General features: G+C 47.0%; 1 protein-coding gene across 10 annotated transcripts in view; it reads right to left on the bottom strand.

Moving 5' to 3' along the window:
• The window catches only part of NRP2 (neuropilin 2), an 88,720-nt gene that overhangs the window by 53,463 nt on the left and 12,166 nt on the right, over window positions 1-23,091 (bottom strand). For all 10 annotated transcript variants that reach the window (XM_030277637.4, XM_030277639.4, XM_072932343.1 and 7 more), the window contains exons 3-5: window positions 6,545-6,726; window positions 2,135-2,365; window positions 1,448-1,603 (exon numbers count right to left, since the gene is read on the bottom strand). In XM_030277637.4, the coding sequence (XP_030133497.3) occupies window positions 1,448-1,603; window positions 2,135-2,365; window positions 6,545-6,726 (569 nt within the window). The remainder of the gene's footprint in view (window positions 1-1,447; window positions 1,604-2,134; window positions 2,366-6,544; window positions 6,727-23,091) is intronic.

Genomic DNA, 23,091 nt, shown 5'->3' with positions numbered 1-23,091 from the left:
GCAGCTCTAAAGGTTTTGTGAGCATGTGAGAGCAGGGATGCATGTGTGTATGTATCTATCTGCATGCACTGTATGTGGTATCAGGCCCATAGGGATTAGCCAGACAAGATTATGAAAGACACTGCTATACTTTTCTTTGGATCTTCTCACTTCTAAGGCTTTAGAAATCACAATTAACTCAGTTTTATGGCACATGTCATCTATTTTATAGCAGCTCTCCAATAAAAACAGTAGCAAAGAAAACAGTGATAGAAAATACTGCATGGGTCCAAGCATGCTGCTGCTGTAAACCAACGGGGCTCCACCAAACTACCTGTGTTTTTAATGCGGTCAAGTCAACCTTGGGTGGAAATGATGGGCCAAGTTAGGATGTCAGTGCTATTATTAAAGTTTCAATTTACACCACCATAAATAAAAACAGGCCTGGGTCTTTAAGAAAGGCTCTTGCGCTTGATTTCTCAAGCTTTGTGTTTAACATCTTATTTGCAAATCCAGAACAGAAAAGGGATTAAAGAACAGATCAACTGAGTGTGGCAATAGGTAATGGTGAAGAGCTCATGCTTGTCTGTAACTCTCACAGCCTCAGCAGAACATCCCTTACTCAATCACAGGGTAAGAGGTTGTAACCCTGCCGCCCTGGTGCTACACAGCCCCTACTCTACCCTGCTTGCTGTCACAGGCTTTCAGTGGCAGGTCAGGGACTCCCTCTCTTTCTCTGGGACTGAGAGGTGTCCTGAAGGCTTCTTCTATTGTATCAGAGATTCACTGCAAACAGAGGTCAAGAACAGTAGCTCTGAGGCAAAAATACCATGGGAAAACAAATGGAACCTTTACTTGCCTGCAAGTGTTTTCAAAAAGAATCAAAATGCTCTTCATTCTCAAAGCACACAACTTATTTTCTCACTCCATATCAATTTACCTCTCTTATTAAGGGTTATAACACAAAATTTGGCTTGAAATTCTTAGAGCTTTAAGCAATCTTTAATTAGACAGCCAAGAAATTCCAATTTGTGGTTTGGGACTGTGAATTTCTGCAAAACTAGAGGGGGGGGGGGGGGGGGAGAGAGAGAGAGAGAGAGAGAGAGAGAGAGAGAGAGAGCGTGCCTATTTTCCCCCATGCTTTAATGAATGTGCTGCACATGCTGGGCTGAAATCTTCCCCTAAATCCTTTGGGCCGAGCACATACATGAAGGATTCAAACCCAAAAGGTACTGAGAAGACTTCACAAGCAAGTGAAAAGTCAACAAAAGGTCAGAAAGTGAAATTCTTACTGATATCTTATTTCTATCAAAATAGAGAATAGACCTGAGTGAAACTGCTGTCTGCACTGCTGGTGGAAAACCAGTCCCTGGACACAATTCTGCCTGCTTCACTCTTGCTTATGCCAAATGAAAGATGGGAATCACAGGGGACGCAACTAAGTCACACACACACATTTCCAACTTACTTTCTGGGACTTCCTGGTGGATCAAGTAGTACTGAGCAGAGAAACCATCCTTAGCCACTGCCAGGTCCGTGTGGAAGGTGAGAGAGAGGACGCCGGTGGTGGAGCGGATGTCCGCTGGCATATTAATGCCGCAATACCTGCCTATCAAGGGCCCGACTGCAAAAGAAAGAGCAGTGAAGGTAATGCCTGCTTTTCCACTGGCCTCCTGGGTCACCAGCTCATTGCTGATCAGGATAAAGAAGATAGGCTTCAGGGATGGGCTATTTTTTATATACATTGTCCTGGTGCCATGCAGTGCAGAAATATCCACTGCAGCAGGCATTGCTCTGCAATTGCTGGGAAATGCTCCAGAATGCTCTGTTTCTCAGTTCTGGGTAGGGAGGTCCTCCCATCATTGCATGAACCCACTGCCCTTCCCTGAGGGAGAACTGCTGTTGTCTGGAGTGTCCCATGGGGCTTTTCAGATCAGTGGTTACAACAGAGCAGTAGTTGGTCGTTTAATGAATGCTGCCTTCTGTAGGCACACTGTCCCCAAGCTGGCTATGGAGTGCCCTAAAGGCAGGTTGCAGGCTGCAGCCACCTTTGAGGTTAGGCACCCTTGGTGTTCAGACACAGACTGCACAGTTTTGGAGCTTTGTGAGACACCAGGAAGGGCCAAGGAAAGCAGTGCAGCACCCCGTGGCTTACCCTGAGGGATGCCATCCCAGATGTCTAGCCAGTCATACTTGCAGTCTCCTTCCCCTGACTGCAGTGGGTCATGCTCGAGGTCAAAAAGCAGAAAGTGGAGGAGGATTTCTGTCTTTGGCTTGGCTATGATGGTGAAGATGCAGTCCAGGTTGTGTGGATACTTGTCAGGGAAGCCCGGAGACTCAATAGTGCCGTTGGAGGCAGTGAAGTTTCTGGAGCAGTCCTCGGAGCCTGTAGCAGCAGGGAAAACCCAGAGCCTTAGCCACAATGAAGCTTAATGCCAACAACTTGGCACTGTGTAAACCTCATTCTGAGTTTAGTAGGGCTGTATATTCACTTTTGGAAATGTCCTGCAGCTCAAGAGCTGTGGAAATTACTTCAAGAAGTGAGAAGGTGATTTTCAAAGCTTTCCACATATGGAGAGACAAGGTCCAGGAGGTACTGTAGTGGACAACATGGTTCAAAATCCCTTAGACAGCTTTGCAGATATAATCTATACACCACTGCTGATCATCCTGACAATTACCTCAAAACCAGGACTAGACTTTTGGATCCTATCCAAAGCCATTGCTGCGATTTGGCAGGCCAGCACTGTGCCACGTCCCTCACACCAGTGGTGGTGGACAGGGAGGCCACACCAAGCTGGCCTGCCTTCCCCAGCTGGCACTTTGCACTTTCCCCCATCCCCCAGACTGACCTGCAGCCCCGTGTGCTGCTGCAGGGCCTGCAGAGAGGCCGGCTGGAACGCAGGGAGCTGCTGCCACAGAACTCATGACACAGCTGCTACCTGCAGCCATGCAGGCAAGGTGCCACAGCGACCCCAGGCTTGGTGGAGGAGCCCCGTTTGGGGAAGGAGCTGCCTGGGATGGGGCAGCGAGGAGTAATGGGATGCATTCATTTTGGAAAGGCTGTTCCCATGGGCCAGTTGCCTGCGAACTTCCAGCACAGATATCTGTGCCTCAGTTTCCTCTTGAGAAAATCCGAAAGCACAAATATTTACACAGTGGGAGGGTGCAAATGTCTCCACTGTTTGCTGCAAACCCTTGGGAAGTGCACAGTTAGCCTGCAGCCTCCACCTCCCTCCCAAGACCCACACAAGGGACAGGGGCCAGCTCCAGCATACATCTCCACAACATGACCAATTAAGAGTGGGGATAACAGAGGCCATGGCAGGGAGGTCTCTGCTGAGAGCAGGAACAGAGCCCTCTTTTTCATAGAATGAGCCATCCACACCAGAAATGCAAGTTATTTCTATCCTTAAGGAAGACCTTCGCGTGGTGGGGAGGACAGACAATGTTGCCTCTTATTTATTGCTGACCTCAGCACTGGCCTCGGCTGCAGCCAGGCCAGCTCAGTGCCCCCTCTCATACAGCCAAGGTGCCTCAGGGTGCTTGGGGAAAGGGCAATTTGTGTCATATTCATACCACGATGACTTTGAAACCCTTGCCAGGACAATAGGCAACAGAAATTTGCAGCCTGAAGCTATCAGAGGAGAAAGGGGGTGTTAGAGAGGCTGCTGGCCACTGCTGCAACCTGGCACTAGCATTCACAAAGGTTTCTGCTTCACTTTTACTGGGACACTCTCCTTCTCCTCTACAAACCCTCTTTCTCTGGCTCTTCCAGGCAGCACCAGCCTTCCCAGAACTAATGGCAGACTTGTTATTCAATTCAGCATTAACCTACAGAGTCAGGCCAGCAGCCTGCATAATAGCAGGATCTTGCACTGCATTATGCAGTGCCTGGCTGGAGAGCTACTCAGGAGAGGCTCTTAATTGACTATCTAATGAAGCAGCCAGCTTTTCTGGTGTGAACCTGTGGGGCAAAATGCAGAGGCAAAAAAAAAAGGCCAGGCACAAATCACAGCATAATGCCATGAACAGGGGTAAGTATGTACTTTGTTCCAAACATCCTGAAAGACAGATAAATAGTGAAAATAACACAAGCTACAAGCTAGGGAGGAACCCAAAGGCTAAACCCAGAGTCAGGGACAGTCCTCTAGAGACAGGCAATATGTAACTATTGTCACCACATTTGACAACAGTTTCCTAATTGCTTCTTATCACATTTGGCATCTTTGTCTACATTTTGGCTAATAGCAGCAAACACAATGATCAGCTTTTTATAAGGAAGCTGCAGATTATAAACGGGAGTCATGCTGACTTCGGCAGCACAGGCCAGCCTGAGAGGAGACTTTGATGCCCAGCCCTTGGAAACTGATTCACAAAGGGAGCAGCAGGGAAGCTGGACCAGCCAGGGCAGGCCCCTTGTCAGCCCACAGGCTGCTGACTGATACCCATCAGGGGATTCAAAGAATGGTATGTGGTTGTTTGTATGCAGATTGCTTCTCTCTCACATTGTGATAAAGGAAATTTAGCACAAGGTGAGGAAATAAATGCTCCATTGAAAAGAGTTTTTTTAGGTCGCCGTTAAGACAGAAGGAATCTGCAGCCACTGCTGCCTTTACTGATGTGGACAATGACAATCTAATGACCTTTAAAGCTGGTGACACCCTTGCTGGCTACCCTGACAGCTCAGATGGAAACCTGGCCCGTGTCCTGCAGTAGCCCTGCAGCCAGCACTGCCCACCACCACCCTCTCTGGAGCCCTGACAGGGACTGGGGCCAGGCAGATGTGGGCTGGGAGGGCTCCTGGATCACGGGCTCATCCACACTCCTGTGCCAGAGCCTGCCTTGCCAGGCTTGATTTCATGAGGTGTGGCTATAAGAAAGTGTGGCTGTATCTGGAGAGGATGGCTGCCTGCAGGGGTGGGTGTGACAAAAGGAGCCCCATCACCACTTCAGACCTGAAGGCAGTACTTCAGGGCCTTTCATTGAGGGATACAAACTCAGCTACAGCCTCCATCCAATACCTGCTCTCCTCCAGATCAGCCCTTGATTCCTCTCCCTCCCTCCCAGTAACAACTTCTCCTTTCCTCATAGATTTGGTCCCTTGCTGGCTCCCAGCCAGACCGACAGGGTTCCTGTCTGCCATCCCTTCCCACAGCATGGCCAGGCCACCTTAGCTAGCTGGACCACCCCACATTGCCTCTGCCCTGAGTCAGAGCATGGATGCAGTGTGAGGTCAGGCACAACCCAGCACAGCCTCACACAGGAGGTGTGAGCAGGGAGGGAGAGGCAAGGGGGGCTGAGGTGGGTCTTCCCACCTGCATTCTTTGTCATCCTCACTGATGGCAACTGGCCTTAGCAAACCACAATATCTGGCTGAATCACTAAACTTTCAGGACTAATCTGCATCCTAACCATAAACTAACAGTGGTGGTGAGCTGGCTGCTCAATGGCCAGTTATGCAGTCCAGGCAACCACCAGCAACAGCATTTTCCTCATCCATCTGAACCTTCACACATGTCCTGTCCTCACTGATTCACAATGAATTTAGGGAGTCTCATTCTCTTGCAGAAAAGTGTCCACATTCACATCTACCTATGGCCAGGTTGTGGGCTGTCTGTGTACCTCTGCCTGCTGCACACCTGGCCCAGGGCCCCTGGGCACTGCTGCCTGTGTTCCCCATCTTCTCTTTAGAGATGCCGGATAAGCAACCCTATTGTGCTCCTTTTAGGTTCTTCCCATGGCACAGACTTTTTTTTTTTTTTTTGGTGCTGGATGCAATGACTGAAAGCCATGTGTGTTTTCTTCCAACACATCACCAAAGGAATGCAGGCACAAGGCAGGTGCCTGTGTGCTCACACAAAACACTCTCCTGATCCCTCAGCACACAGACACACCTCTCTCACATGCACACAGAGCAGAGGCTATTTTTTCCAAGCTTTTATTCCCAGGCACAAAATTCTGGCAAATATTTAGACAGCAACACTATTAAAAGGGCTTTGAACAGATTTTTCTTTCCTCAATAGTAGTTAAGTATTAAATAGAATTATGAACAGTTCCTCTTATATCAGCGTGGAAGGGTGCTGCCTCAGACTTCGACAGCATTGCTGACAGCAGTCACTTGAAGACTAGAGCTTCCCAGCTACAAACCCCACATCCATGGAGAGAAAGCACAGCATCATTGATTAACCCTGAATCACAACTCCACAGGAGGGGGAGCTCCATGCACTTCTAACAGAGGGACAATCCCCTTTTAGCCCTAACAAGCTCCACACATGCCAGGGAGTAAAGATATATGTTTCTAGTCCTCAAATACAAGAGAGCATTTAAGGAGGAACCCTGCTTTAATTGCCATACTGTGAGCCAAAAATGCACTGTCATGTTCCACTAACATCTTTACCTTCTTGGAAATGTGATGCACAGACTTGCTTCAATAAAAAAAAAAAAAGTCCTTTATCTGTGGAAAATATGCTAGAAATCACATTGAAAAGGTGGTCAAAGGCATCTCCAGACAAAAATAGTTGTGTCAAACTTCTGGGAGACAGGCACTGACTCAGACACTCACCTGTCTTGTAGATCTCGTAGCGCAGAGAGAAGCCGGCACCTTGCCGTGCATAGTCTGAGGTGAACTTGATATAGAGAGAGGGGCCAGAAGAGATGATGGTGGGAGGCGCGATGTTCCCGCAGTGCTTGCCCAGCAGGTCTGCCGCCTCGCTGTCCCCATCGCGGATCTCGATGTAGTCGTACCTGCGGAGGCAGGTGAAACGGCAGTGAAACCATCTGTCAGGGAGATGCTTCAGGATGCCAGGCACAAACAAAAATCACTTTTGGTACCTGCATACTTCACAGAACGACTTCCAGACAGGTACCGGGGACTCTCTTACTCACACCACACCATAGACCCCAGAACACTTTATCTCTTTTGTCTGACTATGTTTAGGTCCTTTCCTCTGCTGTCATTCACATAATTAATTTGTTGCACATACATCCGCTTCACCTTCACAGCCAACATGCAAAATTTAGGACACACTTTACCTCCATTTCCACAAAACTCCTTTGGTATGGGAGGAGCTCAGACACAACTCTCCTGAGGCTGCTCTCCTCCCCTGAGCTCTCTTCTGAAGTGCCATTGTGCTGTTTGGCAGAGCTCACTTTATTCAGGTATCCATGTGGGATTTGGCCAAGTACGTGCCAAGTGAGACTGTCAGTGTTCAATCTGTGTGAGCAGGTAGCTCTTTTGTACACCGATACCACACTAGTCCTTTAGCAAGCATGGCAAGTACACTCACTTAGCACTTGGACATTAATATTAATCATCTTCTATTAAGTGCTAATGAAGATTTTCTGTGGATGAGAAGTTTTGTGTAAGAGCTGGGTACCCACACTCAATATTGCTGATCCTGTACACCCTGCAAACCTGTAACTGCAACCTGCCTTTGCTAAACCCTACTTGAAGATGTTCCACCTGCCCACTGGCCTGGGTATGTGACTGGTCTGGGGGAGGAGTGCATAGGGTTAGAAGAATTGCCTCCTGGTGCAGAGACAAAAGCTTGTTGCAAAGCTTGGCTGGCAGGTGAAACTGCCACAGATCCCTTCATATTTTCTAGGCCATGAGTAGGCAAGGTAGTAGTATCAGGCTCTGTGTACTGTGAAGAAACAAACAGCTTTTACATGTACATCTTGTTCTTCAGCTGCTTTCTAACACCCACGTTCTCCCGCCCCTCTCCTCTGTGGCCAGCACGCTGCTATTTACAGAAACTGACCATCTCTCTAGGGCTGTTTATTTGCTTTGTATCAACCTGTTTGAACAACACACTACAGCTCTTCTTAAGGGGCCAGGGAGGAAAAAAGCAATTCCAGGCTGCCAGGAATCTGCCTTTCTTCTTTGTCACAAGATCTTCTGTTTGAGAATGGAGAGTTGAAAGGAGAAGTAGCTTGCTGGATACAGAATGATCCTCATGTGACTCATTCCCGCTCTGCAAAGCACATATCTGAGAGCAACAGTCTCAAAACAAACTTGCAGGGACTTAGTGTGCTCCTCCACAAAGAAAGATGGCCCAGACAGCTTTGGTTTCACTCCTTTCTGGGATTAAATCAGGCTGAGAGCCAGAAGCAAAATGCCTGCAGATAAAATCCTGTCTATGCTGGACTGAGCACTCAACTAGCTGCAATTGCCCAGCCTTTAACTTCATTACAGAGTCAATTGGCTTGGCCAAGGTGAAATCCAAGCGTTCTTGAGAAGTGGCACTCGAAGAGGAAGAGCATTTGGCTTAGCTGGTGTGTGGACAGACAGCAATGCAAATGAAGCTCTGCTCCCCCTGCTCTCTCCTCAGCTTGGCCTAGCCCCTGCCACCTTGTGACCCCTTATTACCCTGACACCAGTCAGCAGCACCCTGGTGACCCCACTAATGTCCATCATGTGTAGCTTCATCCTACCATCTCTCCAGGGAGAAGGAACATAGAAGGCAGTGTTAGGGCTTCTTCTAAGTAGAATTTTTTCCTCCTTGTTTGTCTATTTATTTAAAGTAGTACTGAGCAAACAGCAGGGACATTTTGTTCTCTAAATAACTACTTGCTTTCAGTGTGCTTGCAGCCTTTCCACATCTGAAGTGCACATCTGTGCTGCAGAGCTAGTGGCTACTAGTGAAATTGTGAGTATGTGGCAAAAAATTAATTTGGCAAAAACATGAATGTTGGCAAAACACAGTTAATGGAGTGGACTGTAAAAGCTGCCATTTTCATGCTTAGGCAGAGGTTAGCTGCATCCCAGGGAATCACATCTGTTTGTGCCCTCGTGGGGTTGTACCTTGCCAACACAGTACATGGCTTCAGCTGCTTGACTGCAATGATCACAGCTTCTGCTGTGGCCAGCACAGCAAATACCCTACTGCTGTCCACATGGTTCCTCAAGCCACCCAGTTCTGTAGGAGCCCTGGAGTTCCAGAAGCAAGTTCTGGACCAAGAAATATTTGCGTATTGAATGGGTGACAGACTTCCAATACATACAATTAGGGAATATTGCAATCTGCTCATGGGAAATCTGCAAATGGAAAATTAGAAGAATGAATCTAGTAAGTAAATCATCAGGAAATATTTGCCTCCTTAAATTAAGCCCTATTTGGCTTCATTCAAGCATCTGACTTCGCTTTCTCACACTGGAGCTAATCCTTAATAAATCAAATGTTAAAAACAACTGAAAAAAGCCTTTACAAGAAGGTCAGGAAATAATTTTTTGCCAAATGTAAAATTAATAGAAATGTATAAGAGTTTTCTTCCCCAGTCAAAAAATCTTGGCCCAAGCCCTCTGCTCTGCATGAGGCAAAACCTTTCCTTTGGGTCATAAACAGAGTGTGAATTGGGGAAGTATTACACTTGGGAGATAGCACCAGCCCAGATGAGCAGGAGCCCCTACTTCCTCTCCATCACAGCAATTAAGCTTTAGGCTTTCAAAATGAAACACCAAAGACAGCCAATCAAAACTGTTAAACTTCCAAACTTCAGCAAGAATGCCAGCTAATCCCCACCACAGATTCTTTTGGAACCATGTGCTTTAGTCGTGTCCATGCCTTGGCCCACCATCAAACAAACTGATAAATCCCATTCTCCTCATTCTGGGTCACTGGACAAGTTTCAATCCAGTTTGGCCAACTCTTTGCTCCTGTTAAGCTTAAGTATGGTTTCTAGACTTTCTTCTTCCCTTGTGAAAAACAAGAAGAAAAACTGGAAGAAAACCCAATCATGTTTTCTAGTCTAACCATTTCATTTTCAGATAACTATGGCCTAGGGCACAGCTGGGTGGGACACGTTTATGCTGCAATGGTGTTCAAACTGTCTCATACGGTGCCCAGCAATTTGCATTTCACTCATATAACCAAATCGTTGTTTCAGTCAACATGCACCAACATTCTTGTGGGCTGACCTCTCTGGCATTACCTCCACTGGGAAAGCTGATGTCTCCAAGTACATTTCATGGCCACTTCTCCACACCTAGGCATTGCTCCAACGAGCCAAGCATAAACATGTGAGGGCAGGGTGCAACCTCTGTAACCCACAAGTGTATTGATGAATTGATTACCCATCTCTTCATTTGCAAGGAAGGTGACCACAGTTGGCTGCTCCTCCAATGGCACAATGGCAAGATATTCTGAGCTGCCACTTGAGTAAGAATGCCAGTGAATTGGTTTGAAACTACCTCAAACTGCTTTTCACCAGGGAGTTTTGAGGCTGGGAGGCAATGCTGAAGTGCTTTTAACTGCCCAGACAACAAAGACTGAGAAAGAAGGGAAATACAAGGCTTAGATGGTCTTCTTGAAGTTGTTTAACATAATTAAACAAAAAATGTACAATGCTTACAAATACTGCTGAATTTTTATTACAGATTTTTTAGTAGAAAGTGCTTTGCTGATGGTAGGAGAGCTTTTATAAATAATTATAAAGCACTTCTGCAGCCTGTATTATTCATGCTTGTTTGCTTGCTTTTTCCTCCACTCAACCTCTCTGCTTCCCAGGCTTTCCTTTCTCTTTTTCTGAAGTCACTTTGCTGCTGGTTTCCCAAATGAGGTGCAACAAAGGCAAACAAGCCCCAGCTGTAGCGATTATGAGACGACCTCCAGCTTTTCAGTCCTTTTCTGCTGCAAAATAGGCAATCTGCTCCCTGACCACTAAGCTGTGCTCCATGATCCCCTAGGGCCAGGACAGACCTCCCAGGAGCCCACCCAGGCACTGCTGAGCTTGAGAAATGCTACAGCTTACCTGGGGAGCAGAATCGGAAAGCCTGTGACATTCCTCTGGGTGCTCCTCTCCAGAGGGACACTCAACACAAACAGTTTAGTGACCCATACTGCTGGACGCCAAATCAACAACCCCACGGACCTTCACCCCCAGGTCCCAAGAGATGCTGAGTCCTTCCCCCCTGAAACATGCTTCAAGGGCCTTACAGGGACATCAGCTTAGGATAGGGAGAAACCTGAATACCAAATTATTCATATGTTCACAGCCATATCACAAGTCCTCTGAATACGTAAACTTGAGCAAGCCTTGCTTCAAAGCCTAAGGAGGACTGGCCAAGTTCTGACTGAGCTGGCAGCTTCCTCTGTCTCTCTCTAGAGCTATGATTTGAAGTAGGTGAGGACTTGCACTCAGCAAAACCCCATTTCCAGTGCTTGCCAGGACTGGAGAGAGAGGCAACGCTCTAACCTGAACTTCCCCAATGTTTAATTTGGAGCTATTATTTATAGGCGTTTCCATGGGGCTCATGACTGCAGCTGGCAAACAGTAATGATGGGATTCTCATGAGATCCTGGGAGGTAGGAGGGCAGAGAGGAGCAGTGTCTGCTCCAAGGTCACGCAGGAAGTTTGCAGTACAGCCAGGAATAGAAGCCAGTCTTGACTGGAGAGATTATATTATATTGGAGAAATCTGGCCTAGATAGACAGGGAGACAAATAGGTACAGACTGCATGCCAACAACCCTAAATTTGGGAATGCCCAGGGCTGACTTGAGCCTTCAAGACCTCTGATCTGCTTGAACTGTATGTCACTCTGTCTTGAATGCATCTGCTGAGGAGAGGAAGAGAAACTGCAGTTCTAGTGAAATTCGGCAGGTGTTAATATTCTGTAGGTAGCTGGGGAAGGCCTGTGCTTAGCCACAATGGTAGCTAGTAAATGCAATTGTTCCCCCTTTGAAAAGGTGGTGGGAGGTTTATTTCTCAGAAATTGTTATAAAAAGCAAGAGGTTTTTTGAACATCCTCTAAGAACAGACAGTTTCTTAGAAATTAAATAGCAGCAGCAGTATAGACATAGTTAAGAAACGGTGAACCAGCATCTCCGTGCTTGTTGTGCAATCAAGAGGTGGCTAGAATTAATGTCCATTACATACTAGCTGGCTTAGTAGATTTTTCTGTGTCACCACCCATCTTTATGCTCTTTTGTACACCTTCCAAGCAAATCCTTATTTCATGGGTGGTTACATTGCGCAAGACAAAAAAACTTTTCTGTGATGTTTACACAATCCTGAGCGACTACAGGACATGCCCTTCAAAGGTTAAATTGTTCTAGAAGCTACTGAGGACTTTTAAATGATTTTTTTTTTTTTTTTACAGCCATGATAGCAGAGGCAAGCACCACTGTTGCACTGTTGTCTGATGAAACAAGAGCAATGAAGTTTGATCTTAGCTGCCAGCCCTTAATCAGAGTAATTAATTATAAATACAGCAGATGAATTGGATTCTCCTTTGACTTGAACTGGTTTTACACATGTGTAAATCATCATTTTAAGGGTAATCACTCCTAATTTATCCTGGTGTGCTAAGAGAATCAGTCCTTATAGACACAGGCTCTGATATGGCTTTGTGCACAGAACTAAAAAGCCTGTACCACATCTAGGTTTAGCCAACTAAATGTCCTCTACACTCAGTGGAAGCAGATTTCTCACACCAGCTTGGGACGGATTAATTGTTCTTCTGCACTGACAACAGAAGGACTTTAAATCACTCTTACTGACTAGACCTGGGCTTTGGGTGTCTGAACAATGCAGAGATGAATCTGATCTCAGTCTGAACCTTTTAGGGCCATTTTTGCCTATGTGGAGGCAAAAGATGCTCACAAAGCTTGCCTTTGTTTTGCTCTTATGGAAATAACTGACTCTGGCAACAACAGAGAGAAATGGGCTATAATTGCTCTGAATCTGAAGGGATTTCACTGGATTTCAGTGACTAAAATGACAAAAATCCAATGGCAGCAGGGAGAGAGCTAGGCTGGTGTGGGGGGAGTGGGGGGTGATGGCACAGGCAAAACTGCTTAGGATTTCTCGGAAGTTTGTTTAGAATTTGTTGTATCCAATTACGTCTTGGGTAATCACAGTATTGTGGGGGTTTGTAATCATTCTACTGTGCTTTGGATTATTTCCTTATCTCCTCAAAAAATCTGACCAGAATTTCTGAGAAATTAAAAAAATGCAGTTATCCAGTTAAAGGGGAAGGAAAAAAAAAAAAAAAGGAAAAAGGGAGAGAAAAACAAAAATAGAGAAGGAGAGAAAATAACCCTATTAGACTGGAAAACAACTTCAAAAAGCCTTGAAGACAAAAAATGCAAACTATAAAGAGCCTCTATTTTTTTACTCTGGATAATTGTTTTCACCCCCTTATAGGCACTGTTGATAGGAAGAGGCTTTCAGCAGTTACTGAAATTAATGCGGGGGGCTAGGGAGGGAAGGTAGCCAAAATACTTCGTGCAAAGGCAGGAATAAATCCTAACTGCGAAGTGCTCCTGAGGCAAGTTGTGATTCAGGAGGGAATTTCAGCTCCTAGCATGCTGCTGCCCTCCCTTGAGACAGGAGAGCAAAGGCTCCCCTGTGCATTGCTGCTCATGCCGGGCTGCCTCCCTCAAGCTGTGCTGCCAGACCGCTGCGGAGTGCAGAGGTGCTCTCATCTGGGGCATGGCTGGAAAACCGACCGCTATATCAGAGAAGAGATGTGTTAATGTGCACTTCGGGGGTTTTCTGCAGGCTGTTGTTCAGGAGCTACACATGGCTGCTTAATTTTATTTCTGTCTCCAGAACCATCTCTATAAATTCCTCGCTCTTCTATTTTTAGCTACAGGGGTCTTTTGTTGCAAGACGTCTTTGGTGTTCATTGGTGAGGGGAGAATCATAGTGAAATCAGGAATAAAATATATAAAGCATGCTTAGAATAAGCCCCCTTTCCATGGCATTCTGCCTTCTGTTGCTGCTGTAAGGGAACTGAAGCAACTCACAACCCTTTCATACCCCAAAACACAGGACACTTGAGAAAATGCATTTGCACTTTTCTCCTTCTGCTACAATCCATCTGTGGAAAAAAATTAGACTGGTTTCTATGTCATTTTACTGTCACCACTCACAGGCACTTAATCACTAACAGAGAGAAAAAAAATAAATATAATAAAAGATAAGAGCCAAACAAAAGAAAAATTTACTGCTGAAAAGCAGCAGAGCAGGCAGAAGGCAAGGGCAAATGCTCACTTTGATCTCTTTGCAGTGGGGGGGACAGATCTCCCTTTTCTGATGGGATCTAGTGCCTGACAGCCCAGGCAATAGATGGAGATGAGCTTAGGTCAGGCTGTCCAGGTTCTAGGGTGCTGATGAGCATTAGGGAACACTCACGTGGCCTGCTGTGCCAGAGGAGTGAGTGATGTCCCATCACACCTTGCTGGTGCAGTATCAGTCACAGCCTTAGACACAATATGCAGTGAAAAGCAAAAGTAAAGAGTAAAAACTGGGATCAGATGCGGATCAGAGCTTGGTAGCTGGGCTTTCCACTAGCACTCATTTGCACTGGCTTTTTTTTCAGCACAAAACTGAAATAAACACCTCGTTAAGCACCAATTGTATGAAGAAGGTAGTAAGAACAGAGCCCTGACCAGCCCACCCTCACCCTCCTGGCTGTCTACATCCCTCATTAATGATGGATGGTCACCCTGGGACTGGCCCACCATAGCATGACTTTCTGACCCCGCATTTTCTCAGACACAGCCTGTTCACAGCCCAGATCCTGCCTTAGCTGATGCACAAGTGAGTAAAGCTTTGCTGCCAAGACTGGCCTGCAGCCTCCACTGTTTGGGCATTCCCACAATTTGGCTGTGCCAGCTTGTAGCAAGAGCTGTTTCTGGGACAAACAGTGCACCAAACCTGCCTGATCCCTCCTTGCTTACTGCATAGCACAGCATTTCCTACCCCCTTCTCTCCTCACAATATGGGCATTGCAGCTCAATAGCCATCTGAACCAAGCAGTGCCAAGTCTGAGCACAGTCAATGCCTGAGTGAGGGCGAGTGCTGTGCCATGTACATGCCACACCTTGCTGTGCACTGGCAGCAGTGGCCTCCTGCATGGCTCTCTTTGACAGCAGTGACTATCTGGAGGTGTGGGAGGAATTGGCTGCTGGCAGGGGCTGGTTGGTACCCCTGAGGTGAGCTCAGCCCAGCCTAGGACCACAGGTCAGAGAGGCAGCTACATCAAGATAGAAGAGGGAGACCAAGGCAAGGGAATGGGATGCTGCATGAGGCTGGTAGGTACCTTTTCTCCTTAATGTGCTCTGGGAACAGGGGGATGGAACTGTCCCTGTTTCTTCCACAAATAAGGACCCTGACACTATTTTATTCAGAAAGATTTTCTTTCAAGCAACCCTTGTGTCCCCCTCCTGTTCAGCCATGGCAGTGTGTCTGCTTTGTCCTGCCAGCTCAGCCATGGAGTGTTTACAAGCCTCCCTCACCCTTCCAGGCTGTGGTTCAGCTCCATTGACACTGAAGGCAACAGGCTCCTCTCTTGGTGTGTGATGAATCAATTACTTCCTCTGACACTCTATTACTATAGCCCTTACATCTCCAGATTGCAGATGAAAAGACAGGCTGAGAAGGGGGACAGGGAAGGGGAGAGGTCTCCTGAGGTCTCCTTCAATTGAGTTGTTGGACATCTGAAGAAATCCCCATCTGCCATATTTAAAAACAGAGATGTTTTTCTCCATAATGGCAGAAAAATCAGAGGGCTTTCACAAAAGAAAACCTAAGAAATCAAATGGGTCAAAAAACTTCAACAAGATGCAGTGCACGTAGATCAATGGTAAGTCAGTCCCCTTTGCTGATGGAGATCCCAGACCTTGTTCCCATCCATGATTAACAGCCAAACATTGATATTACCAAAGAGACAGTCATTACACCTTCCTTCTCGCTGCAAAATAACAATGTAAATGAAACCTCATACCAACACTCACAGAAGAGGAAGGAAGCTGAGCACATGCCTCAAACTCTCGTGCTGCTGTTGGGGGGGGGGGGGGGGGGGGGGCATTTCTCCTTGTTGGACATCCGTCAACAACCCCAGCTCTGAGGTTTCCCTGGAGGTTTCTAACACGTGGAGCACTTCCCATGCAAACACCCTGCATGCAGCACGGCCTCGGCAGGCACGGGGCTGAGAACAGGGGCTCTCCCATCACCAGTGGATGAGTACTGCCTGTCTCAGGAACGTAGAACTCCACCTCAAAAGATTCCTCACACAGTGTCTTCTGCTGCAAGAAGATGGGGGCAGTCACATAGCACGAGCAGCCACCCTGCTAGTTTCTGTGCCATTTGTAACAGAACGAAGTCTTTGGCAGAGGATTTCTGCTGTTGGACCCCACTGTTTCAGGCTCTGCTTCTAGGAATTCATTAAACAATTGTATCTCCATGTCTGACCCAGTGTTACTTTAAAACCACACCATACTACTGTACTGTGGTTGCTCACTGAGGCTGCATGTAGATCTCAAGAATTTCTTGGGATTAGCAGTGGGGTAGGGTGAGAAACCAACAGAAAACCCCTAGGTTATTCACTCTGTCTAATGGTCTACTGATCTATTACTAAGCCAGCATAAGGAAGGCTTTCTATGGTGTGTTTGAACTAATATATCAAAGACAGTTGCTTAAAACATCCTAGCTGTGATTAGTGGACCATGACTGCTATTAACTTATAAGGAATTCCAGGATCACCAGACCGTGGTTTGTAACATATTATTACGATGCCATTCAGTGGTGGTGTGCAGCCGCTTGAGTTAAAGGAAACGGAGAACTTGCCTCAGACTAAAACCTAACCTCCCCCAGTTCCTTCAAATATGTTCTATGCTGAGTTCTGGCCAAAAGCAACCACAAATTTCTTCTGTTTTTCAGTCTGCTCCTAACAGTCTGTTCTTTTTATTTTGCATTCATATTTAATTGCAGAATTCACACCCAGCCAGAAAAGACTGAGAATAAACTGGTCGTCTTCTGCTGCACTCTGACCTACTCCTGTGTGGTGCTACTGCTCAGCAGCCTTTGGAAGGGAGTGTACTTTGCACTGTAGCTATCTAGGCTGGGTTTTATGCCTGCAGATGCCCAGATCTTCTTTTCTTTATAACACAGGGAATTTTAAGTGATTCACCAAGGCAGGAACAGTAAATCAATAGCAGGGAAGGGAAAGAACCCAAATCTCACAACTCCCAGAACTGGTATTTGCTGGGGAGTCCCCTGTTACAGCCTGACAATAGGGATTATATCCATTAAAAGGCTACAAGTATCTAAGTCAAACAGTTGCTCATTATAAGGCTTAACTAGCTCCTATGTAAATCAAAGTAAAATTTCACATTTCTTTTACTGGGCTTTGCATCTAGTCCTTAACAAAAAATGGATAACTTTATAAGTCTAGTACTCCCCTTACATTCACTAACCTTCAAACTCCTGCATCCAGACAACAAACCCATGATGTAGAAAAGCATTGCTAAGCCCTCTGTACAACACAAGAAAAGTGACCAAGATTCATAGTCCCACAGACATTTATTTAGGCTCCTGATACCTGTTTGGGATGAGGCTCTGTGAAGGGTGTCACCTGGTGTCACACCGTGAGCTGGAGCACTGTTGCAAAGATAGTCAAGGGCCTCAGGCTCTGCTGAAAGCCAGAGCACCTCAATACTGTGGTTAGCAGGCATTCCAGTGGGATTGCTCTACTCCTATCCTACGGCCTCCGCGCTGAGCAGGGACTGCTAAGATACAAAAGATTTAGAGCTGGAGTGTAGCTTACATTGCTTGCTCAAAAAAGGCACATTTCTGACAGTTTTAGCTGAATTCTAAACCCACTTAATCAGGAGTCACCATAGCCAGCCCTGTGCTTTCTCCCTCTCCAGATGCTGTGAGGTCCTATTCCTTCCCTCGCTGGACTGAGAGGCTGAGTAAGAAGTGAGTACTCCACCACAACTACCAGTTCCTCCTCAACAGCAGGAAGGAGGGGGAGAGGTCTCTGTCTCTAATCCTATTGTTCCCAGTGTCACCAGCTGGCCCTCAATTTGTCAACATGCCAACAGGAAGCAAGGTGCAAAACGAGATTTGACTCCCATGCAGCGGATGTTAGTGAGCTGGCGGGTCATAGGAGACCCCATGAGAGTGTATTTGGGGCCACGATCTTCTGCAGGGCCTGGACTGGGCCTGTCCCTCCAGGAAAAGGCTCTGGGGCATAGAGAAGCACAGCCACAGAGCAAGCAGAGATGGGAAGCAGAGAAGAGGAACGTGAACAACCTTGAGCTGTTAACTCATGTGGCTGGTCTCACCATCACAGCTAACCCATTCACTGATGTTCCGTTTTGGAAAATGACCCGGGTTTGATGGGAATTATGAACCATACAGCGGATGCTGGATGGAGTTAAAAAACAGTAGAAGCTCATTTGAAGACAAGTTGAGCTGCAGTGTCATGTTACCCAGACTGAATAATTTCCTGTACATTAGAAATGTTGCTTCTGGCTACTCATGCCACAAATGTATGAGCAAGCAAATGCCTTCCTTTACATCTAATCTTTGACTTCCCCTCACTGCAAAGTTAAAGCTCGACTCCCCCAGTACTTCAGGAGATGCAGTCACTTCCCCTTGCATCCTAGCAAAGAGCCCCTCCAACTCCTGGCATTCTCTAGTGCTCCAAATGTATTTCTCTTTTCTAAGCATTTTGCCAATCACAAGATGAATTGCAGTTGTTTCTAAAATGTTTGCTAATAAGCTACTTATGCATATACTTTTCAAAGCATTTACTAATTAGCTGTCCATGATTGCTGCCTTGTCTACTCTTAACCTTCACCGATGGAAGGATGGCTTATGGCAATATTATGCTCTTGTTTGAAGGAGATGGCAGGAGAGGCAGGCTGAATTTCCACAGCTGCCTGCCTGGCTGTGGGTACTGAGTCTGGATGCAGCTCTGCCTGCCACCTCAGCTCAAAGGAATTTGAGCCAGTGTCTCTGTGGCTCTCTAGGAAGAATGCAGAGCTGGTTTGTTCCAGTGCCCAGCTTTTTGGATGCTCAGGAGATGGCCATGCTGCCGTAAGAAGCCTTCACTGGCTGTCCAAGCTGCATGTCTCACCCTTTGTGCTGTGGCATGCTGCTGCCAGCATCCCCTGGCCAGCCGTGCTCTGCGAGATGGGTGCTAGGAGCCTGCTGTCTGCCTGGCCAAATCTTGGTTCACTATGGCCTTCAGGCTGGGAGCAGACATGTCTCCTCCTGCCATGCCTGCCCTGTATCCAGCACACATCAGGATGATTCAACTCTCTTGGCACCATTAGGGCACTTATGAAGTCACGGTGACCACCACATAAATTTCCTCATGACAGTGGACCCAAGTTCCTGTTTCTTGAAACCTTCTGGGCTCGACAGCGGGACTCAAAGTCAGGAGGAAGAGTCTGGCTGCAGCTCAATTTCCAGTTTGCCACCTCCAGCCTATTTTGGGAGTCCCCAGCCCCTGTCTCCAGAAACTTTCGCCAGCGTTTGGCATGTGCCACCAGAGGGGGCTGCGAGCCACGGCAGCGGCCCCCTAAATCCCAGGCAGGGATCCCACCGACCGCAACCCAGCTGCAGCATCTGTTGGAAATGGCTGCAGAAAAATCCACTGACCATGGCCTGACTTTTTTAAAACACTGCTCCTCTGGAGAAGATGTCATGACTCAGCTGGAAGGTCTTCTGCCGGCAGAGGAAGCACGAGCATGTCCACTGCAGCCTGGAGGGAATGTGCCTCTGCTGCGGGTGCATGGCCCAGCCTAACTCTGGTAGGGTCAGCTGAGTGTGGCTGGGGGTGGCAGAGTCAGTCCCAAACGCAGGAGGGAACTTTTAGTGCTCCAAGGAGAAGACCAGCAGTGGGAGGGTGGCACAAACAGAAAAGGTGGTTGGTCATAAACACAATGACTCATGCATAGCTGAGGTTTTGAACTTGGATTTTCCAAGCAAGCAGAGCAGACAGTACAGCAAAATGGCAAGTAAGGATGGACAGCTTAGCTATATGACTGCAAAAGCGGGGGTATGGCAGTCCCTGTTGCCTGCCTATTGCAAATGGTTCACTCCTGGGATCCCAAATAAATCCCAGCATGCACAAGACTGCCCAGCAACCTCCATATTACACAGAAGTGGAAACATTTCACCACAGCAGCAGCCTGCTCTTTTCCTCTGGATGCCACTTCCCTGTTCATTGAACAGACACCAGTGTGGGGTGCGGTACCTGAGCTACAGCTGCACTCGCAGCACGGATGGGAACAAATAGCCAGGCACTAGGATGATAATTTCCGAATAGCTCAGCAGATCTTTAATCAGAGCATCAAACTTCCCTTTTGGCTCTGTTGCTGTGGCCCCACAGCTGCAGGACAGCACAAACAATGGCCCAGGCCCTTACTCCCTGTCACAGCATGCCCACCCTCCCTGCTACAGGAATCCCTGCTGGTCCACAACAGCAGGAGGACACCAATTTTCTTAACCTAGCATGCTTCCAAAGCAAGACACTTCCTCAGAGCACAGATACAGCACTCAGAGAGAGATGTTATAGGGCTTCAATTACACCAAATTACTCCTTTCATGATGGTGGTGATAGAGAGCAATTACTTAATGCAGCTGGACACATCTGAAAAATAAAAGCCCAGATGTGCCTCCAAAGAACAACAGCAGCAAGCAGCACTGAGCAGCCACCTCTGTCTACCACCTTGGGCATCCATCCCTGGCTGATGCTTCCACCCTCCTCCAGACTGCCGAAGCTGTTCTCTGCAGCCAGCTCCTGCTCTGGCATCTAGGCAGCACCACGTTCATAGGCCCCTTCCAGCCAGCTGCTGGCCAAGGGGAAATCACTGACATTTCTTCAGAGGTCCCCAGCGTGCCAGGCACAGTACAAAACATAGGAGGAAATGCCTCCTGTCCCAAAGGGAAATCCAAAGCAGATACAAGGAAGGCCAGAAGGGACACAGTAAAACTAAAAAGACTTTTGGAGACATTTTTGTAGGTTTTCAAATGGGTTTTAGGAATGTAAATGTTATGCTTTATGAGGGAGAAACTTTAGCCTAATAAGGTAAAATGAAATGTTGAAAGAAGAAGCAACAGAGGAAGGGGTTATGGTGTTTACCTCTGGCAGCTGGAAGCACAGACTAGCCCCATTGTTGCTCCAATAACTGCCAGGTAGCAACACCAGAGCAGGGGACCTTGTCTGCCCAGAGAGCGAGTGCCTCCATGGAGTCCATCTGCCTGTCACCTTGATGTGAATGTGCTCTATATTAATAATGAGATGTCAAAAGAAGGGCTCTGCCCTGAGACTTTGTCTTTGATGCTGACCTCCTGCTCCTGTTAAGGTTCACACCTGCAGCTGCAATGAGGTCTTTGCTTCTTCATAAAAAAACCCTCTGACACTCACTAGATGGTGACCTATTATTAATGTAATGTAATTTAATGTATTAATGCCCAAGCTTTACACAGTGTCCAAATTTGCCTCGTCCTGGTCAGTCACTTAAAATAATCTCACTTCTATCCATTTCTTTTAGGCCATGTTTATCATGCACTGTTTTTATTGTTCTGTTATGCTTCCTACCAAGCACTGTCCATGAAGCTCTTTCAAACCCACTCCTACTCAGTGCTGGCTTGAGAGAGCAAGCACCTTAAGTCAGCTTGGCTCTCAGCTCACAGCTGTGGCCAGCAGAAGCTCAAGAGCCAGTGGATAAATCATATGTCACTTTAATAAAAGTTCCCTTGTGCATGTACACACAAAAAAGGAAAGAGTGAGACCACACAGCAGCCACTCAGAAGATTGCCTCAGCAATCAGTACAGCAAAAAGCAGCAAAGGGATAACTAACACCCCCAGAGCTCAAGCAGTCCTATTGAACACACCACCTGCAGCTTGGGACCAGACAATGCTCTCTCACAGGCAGCAAAACATGGCAAAAGTTGCACAAGATGCTCAGAGTGGCACCTTCCTACAGGTGGAGGAAAAGCCTGGTGCCCATGGGGATTTCCAGCTCTCTGACCAACCTGTTTTTGCTTGCCTGAGACTTTGAAGAGGCAGAAGCTGGAGTCCTTCCTGCCCAGTTTGATCCCTGCCCTGCACACAACACTGTCCTACCCAGTACGTACAGCATACTCTCCAGACTGCAAATGTGGGCCTATACAGCTTTATTGCTGTGAATTTGGGGCAACTGCATTAGCTACGAGGAGGCTGTGCAGTTCAGCATCTTATGCAAGCAGCAATAAAATCTGATAGCAACTATCATTCTCACATCCACTGCAAGGCCTTGTTGTGTTCATCTATGCCCACTTTAAGCCTTTCTGTACCTTCTCCCTTCTTTATACACAGGCCTGATCCTGCAAAGCGCTAAACACCTTGCACACACAGTGACTTCAGGAGAGTTCATGGTGTTCAAAGCCTTATTAGCCCAGACTTTATCTGTAGGGGGTGACAAGCTCCCCAAAGACATCAATCAGCACACCTTCATTAGAGTTAGAGGAGCTATGCTGATTTATGATAGCTGAGGATCCAGCTCTGCACTTCATAACCTTCAGTACATCATCAAACCCATGCTGAATTCTTTGTTCTCTGCAGGACTGATTTTGCAGCCCCATAAATGCTTCCCCTGTTCCTTTGTCCTTTTTCACAAACAGAGTTTCCCTCTTCATATGCAACCCCCTTCTAATCAACAGGACCAGTGTATCAAGCAGGACTGCTATGTCAGGCCTGTTTTTGGAGACCCCAAGCTCCTTCACACTCAGGCATCCCTGTAGCTGGCTGTGGATTCCAGATGAAACCCTCAGGTTTCTATGTCTGCTGAGACCATGTTATTAACTCAGCCTTTTATGGTGCCCTTTGATGCCTTTAATTATTCTTTACTAGTTGTTAATTGTTTTTCCCAGACATCTAGTTTCTGGGGCCTTTCTTAGAAGAAAAAGGGAATAAAAGGCAAAAAACCCCATCTCCCCAGTTTACCAAACATAGCAGCAAAAGCACTATGGGAAGTCAGATCCAGCCCAAACACCTCAGACCACCATGCCTTCAGCCTCACATGGCCTGAATCTGTCTCCAGCCACAGGGCACTCTGCCATACCTCTGCCTAGTTACACACCAGGAAATTGCTCTGCTCTCCCAGCAGGGTTCAAAAGAAGAGTGAAGCTACTTCAACACAGAAAAAACAATGGCCTTTTAACCATTTAACCATTTGGATCTTGCTTTCAGGTGGTATCAGGCCAAGTTAAGAACCACAGGTTCATTGCAGAGTAGGCTCATCCTATGGGTCCAAAGCAGCATCTTACAACCTCAGAGGGAGCCCTGGCTCTGGAAAGGTAAGGAGATGCAGCACTGTGGGGG

The sequence above is a fragment of the Taeniopygia guttata genome, chromosome 7 (assembly GCF_048771995.1).
Source record: "Taeniopygia guttata chromosome 7, bTaeGut7.mat, whole genome shotgun sequence".
NCBI classification, from domain to species: domain Eukaryota; kingdom Metazoa; phylum Chordata; class Aves; order Passeriformes; family Estrildidae; genus Taeniopygia; species Taeniopygia guttata.
Note: the sequence above shows the minus strand (reverse complement) of the source record. Positions and strands in the feature narration are given on the sequence as shown.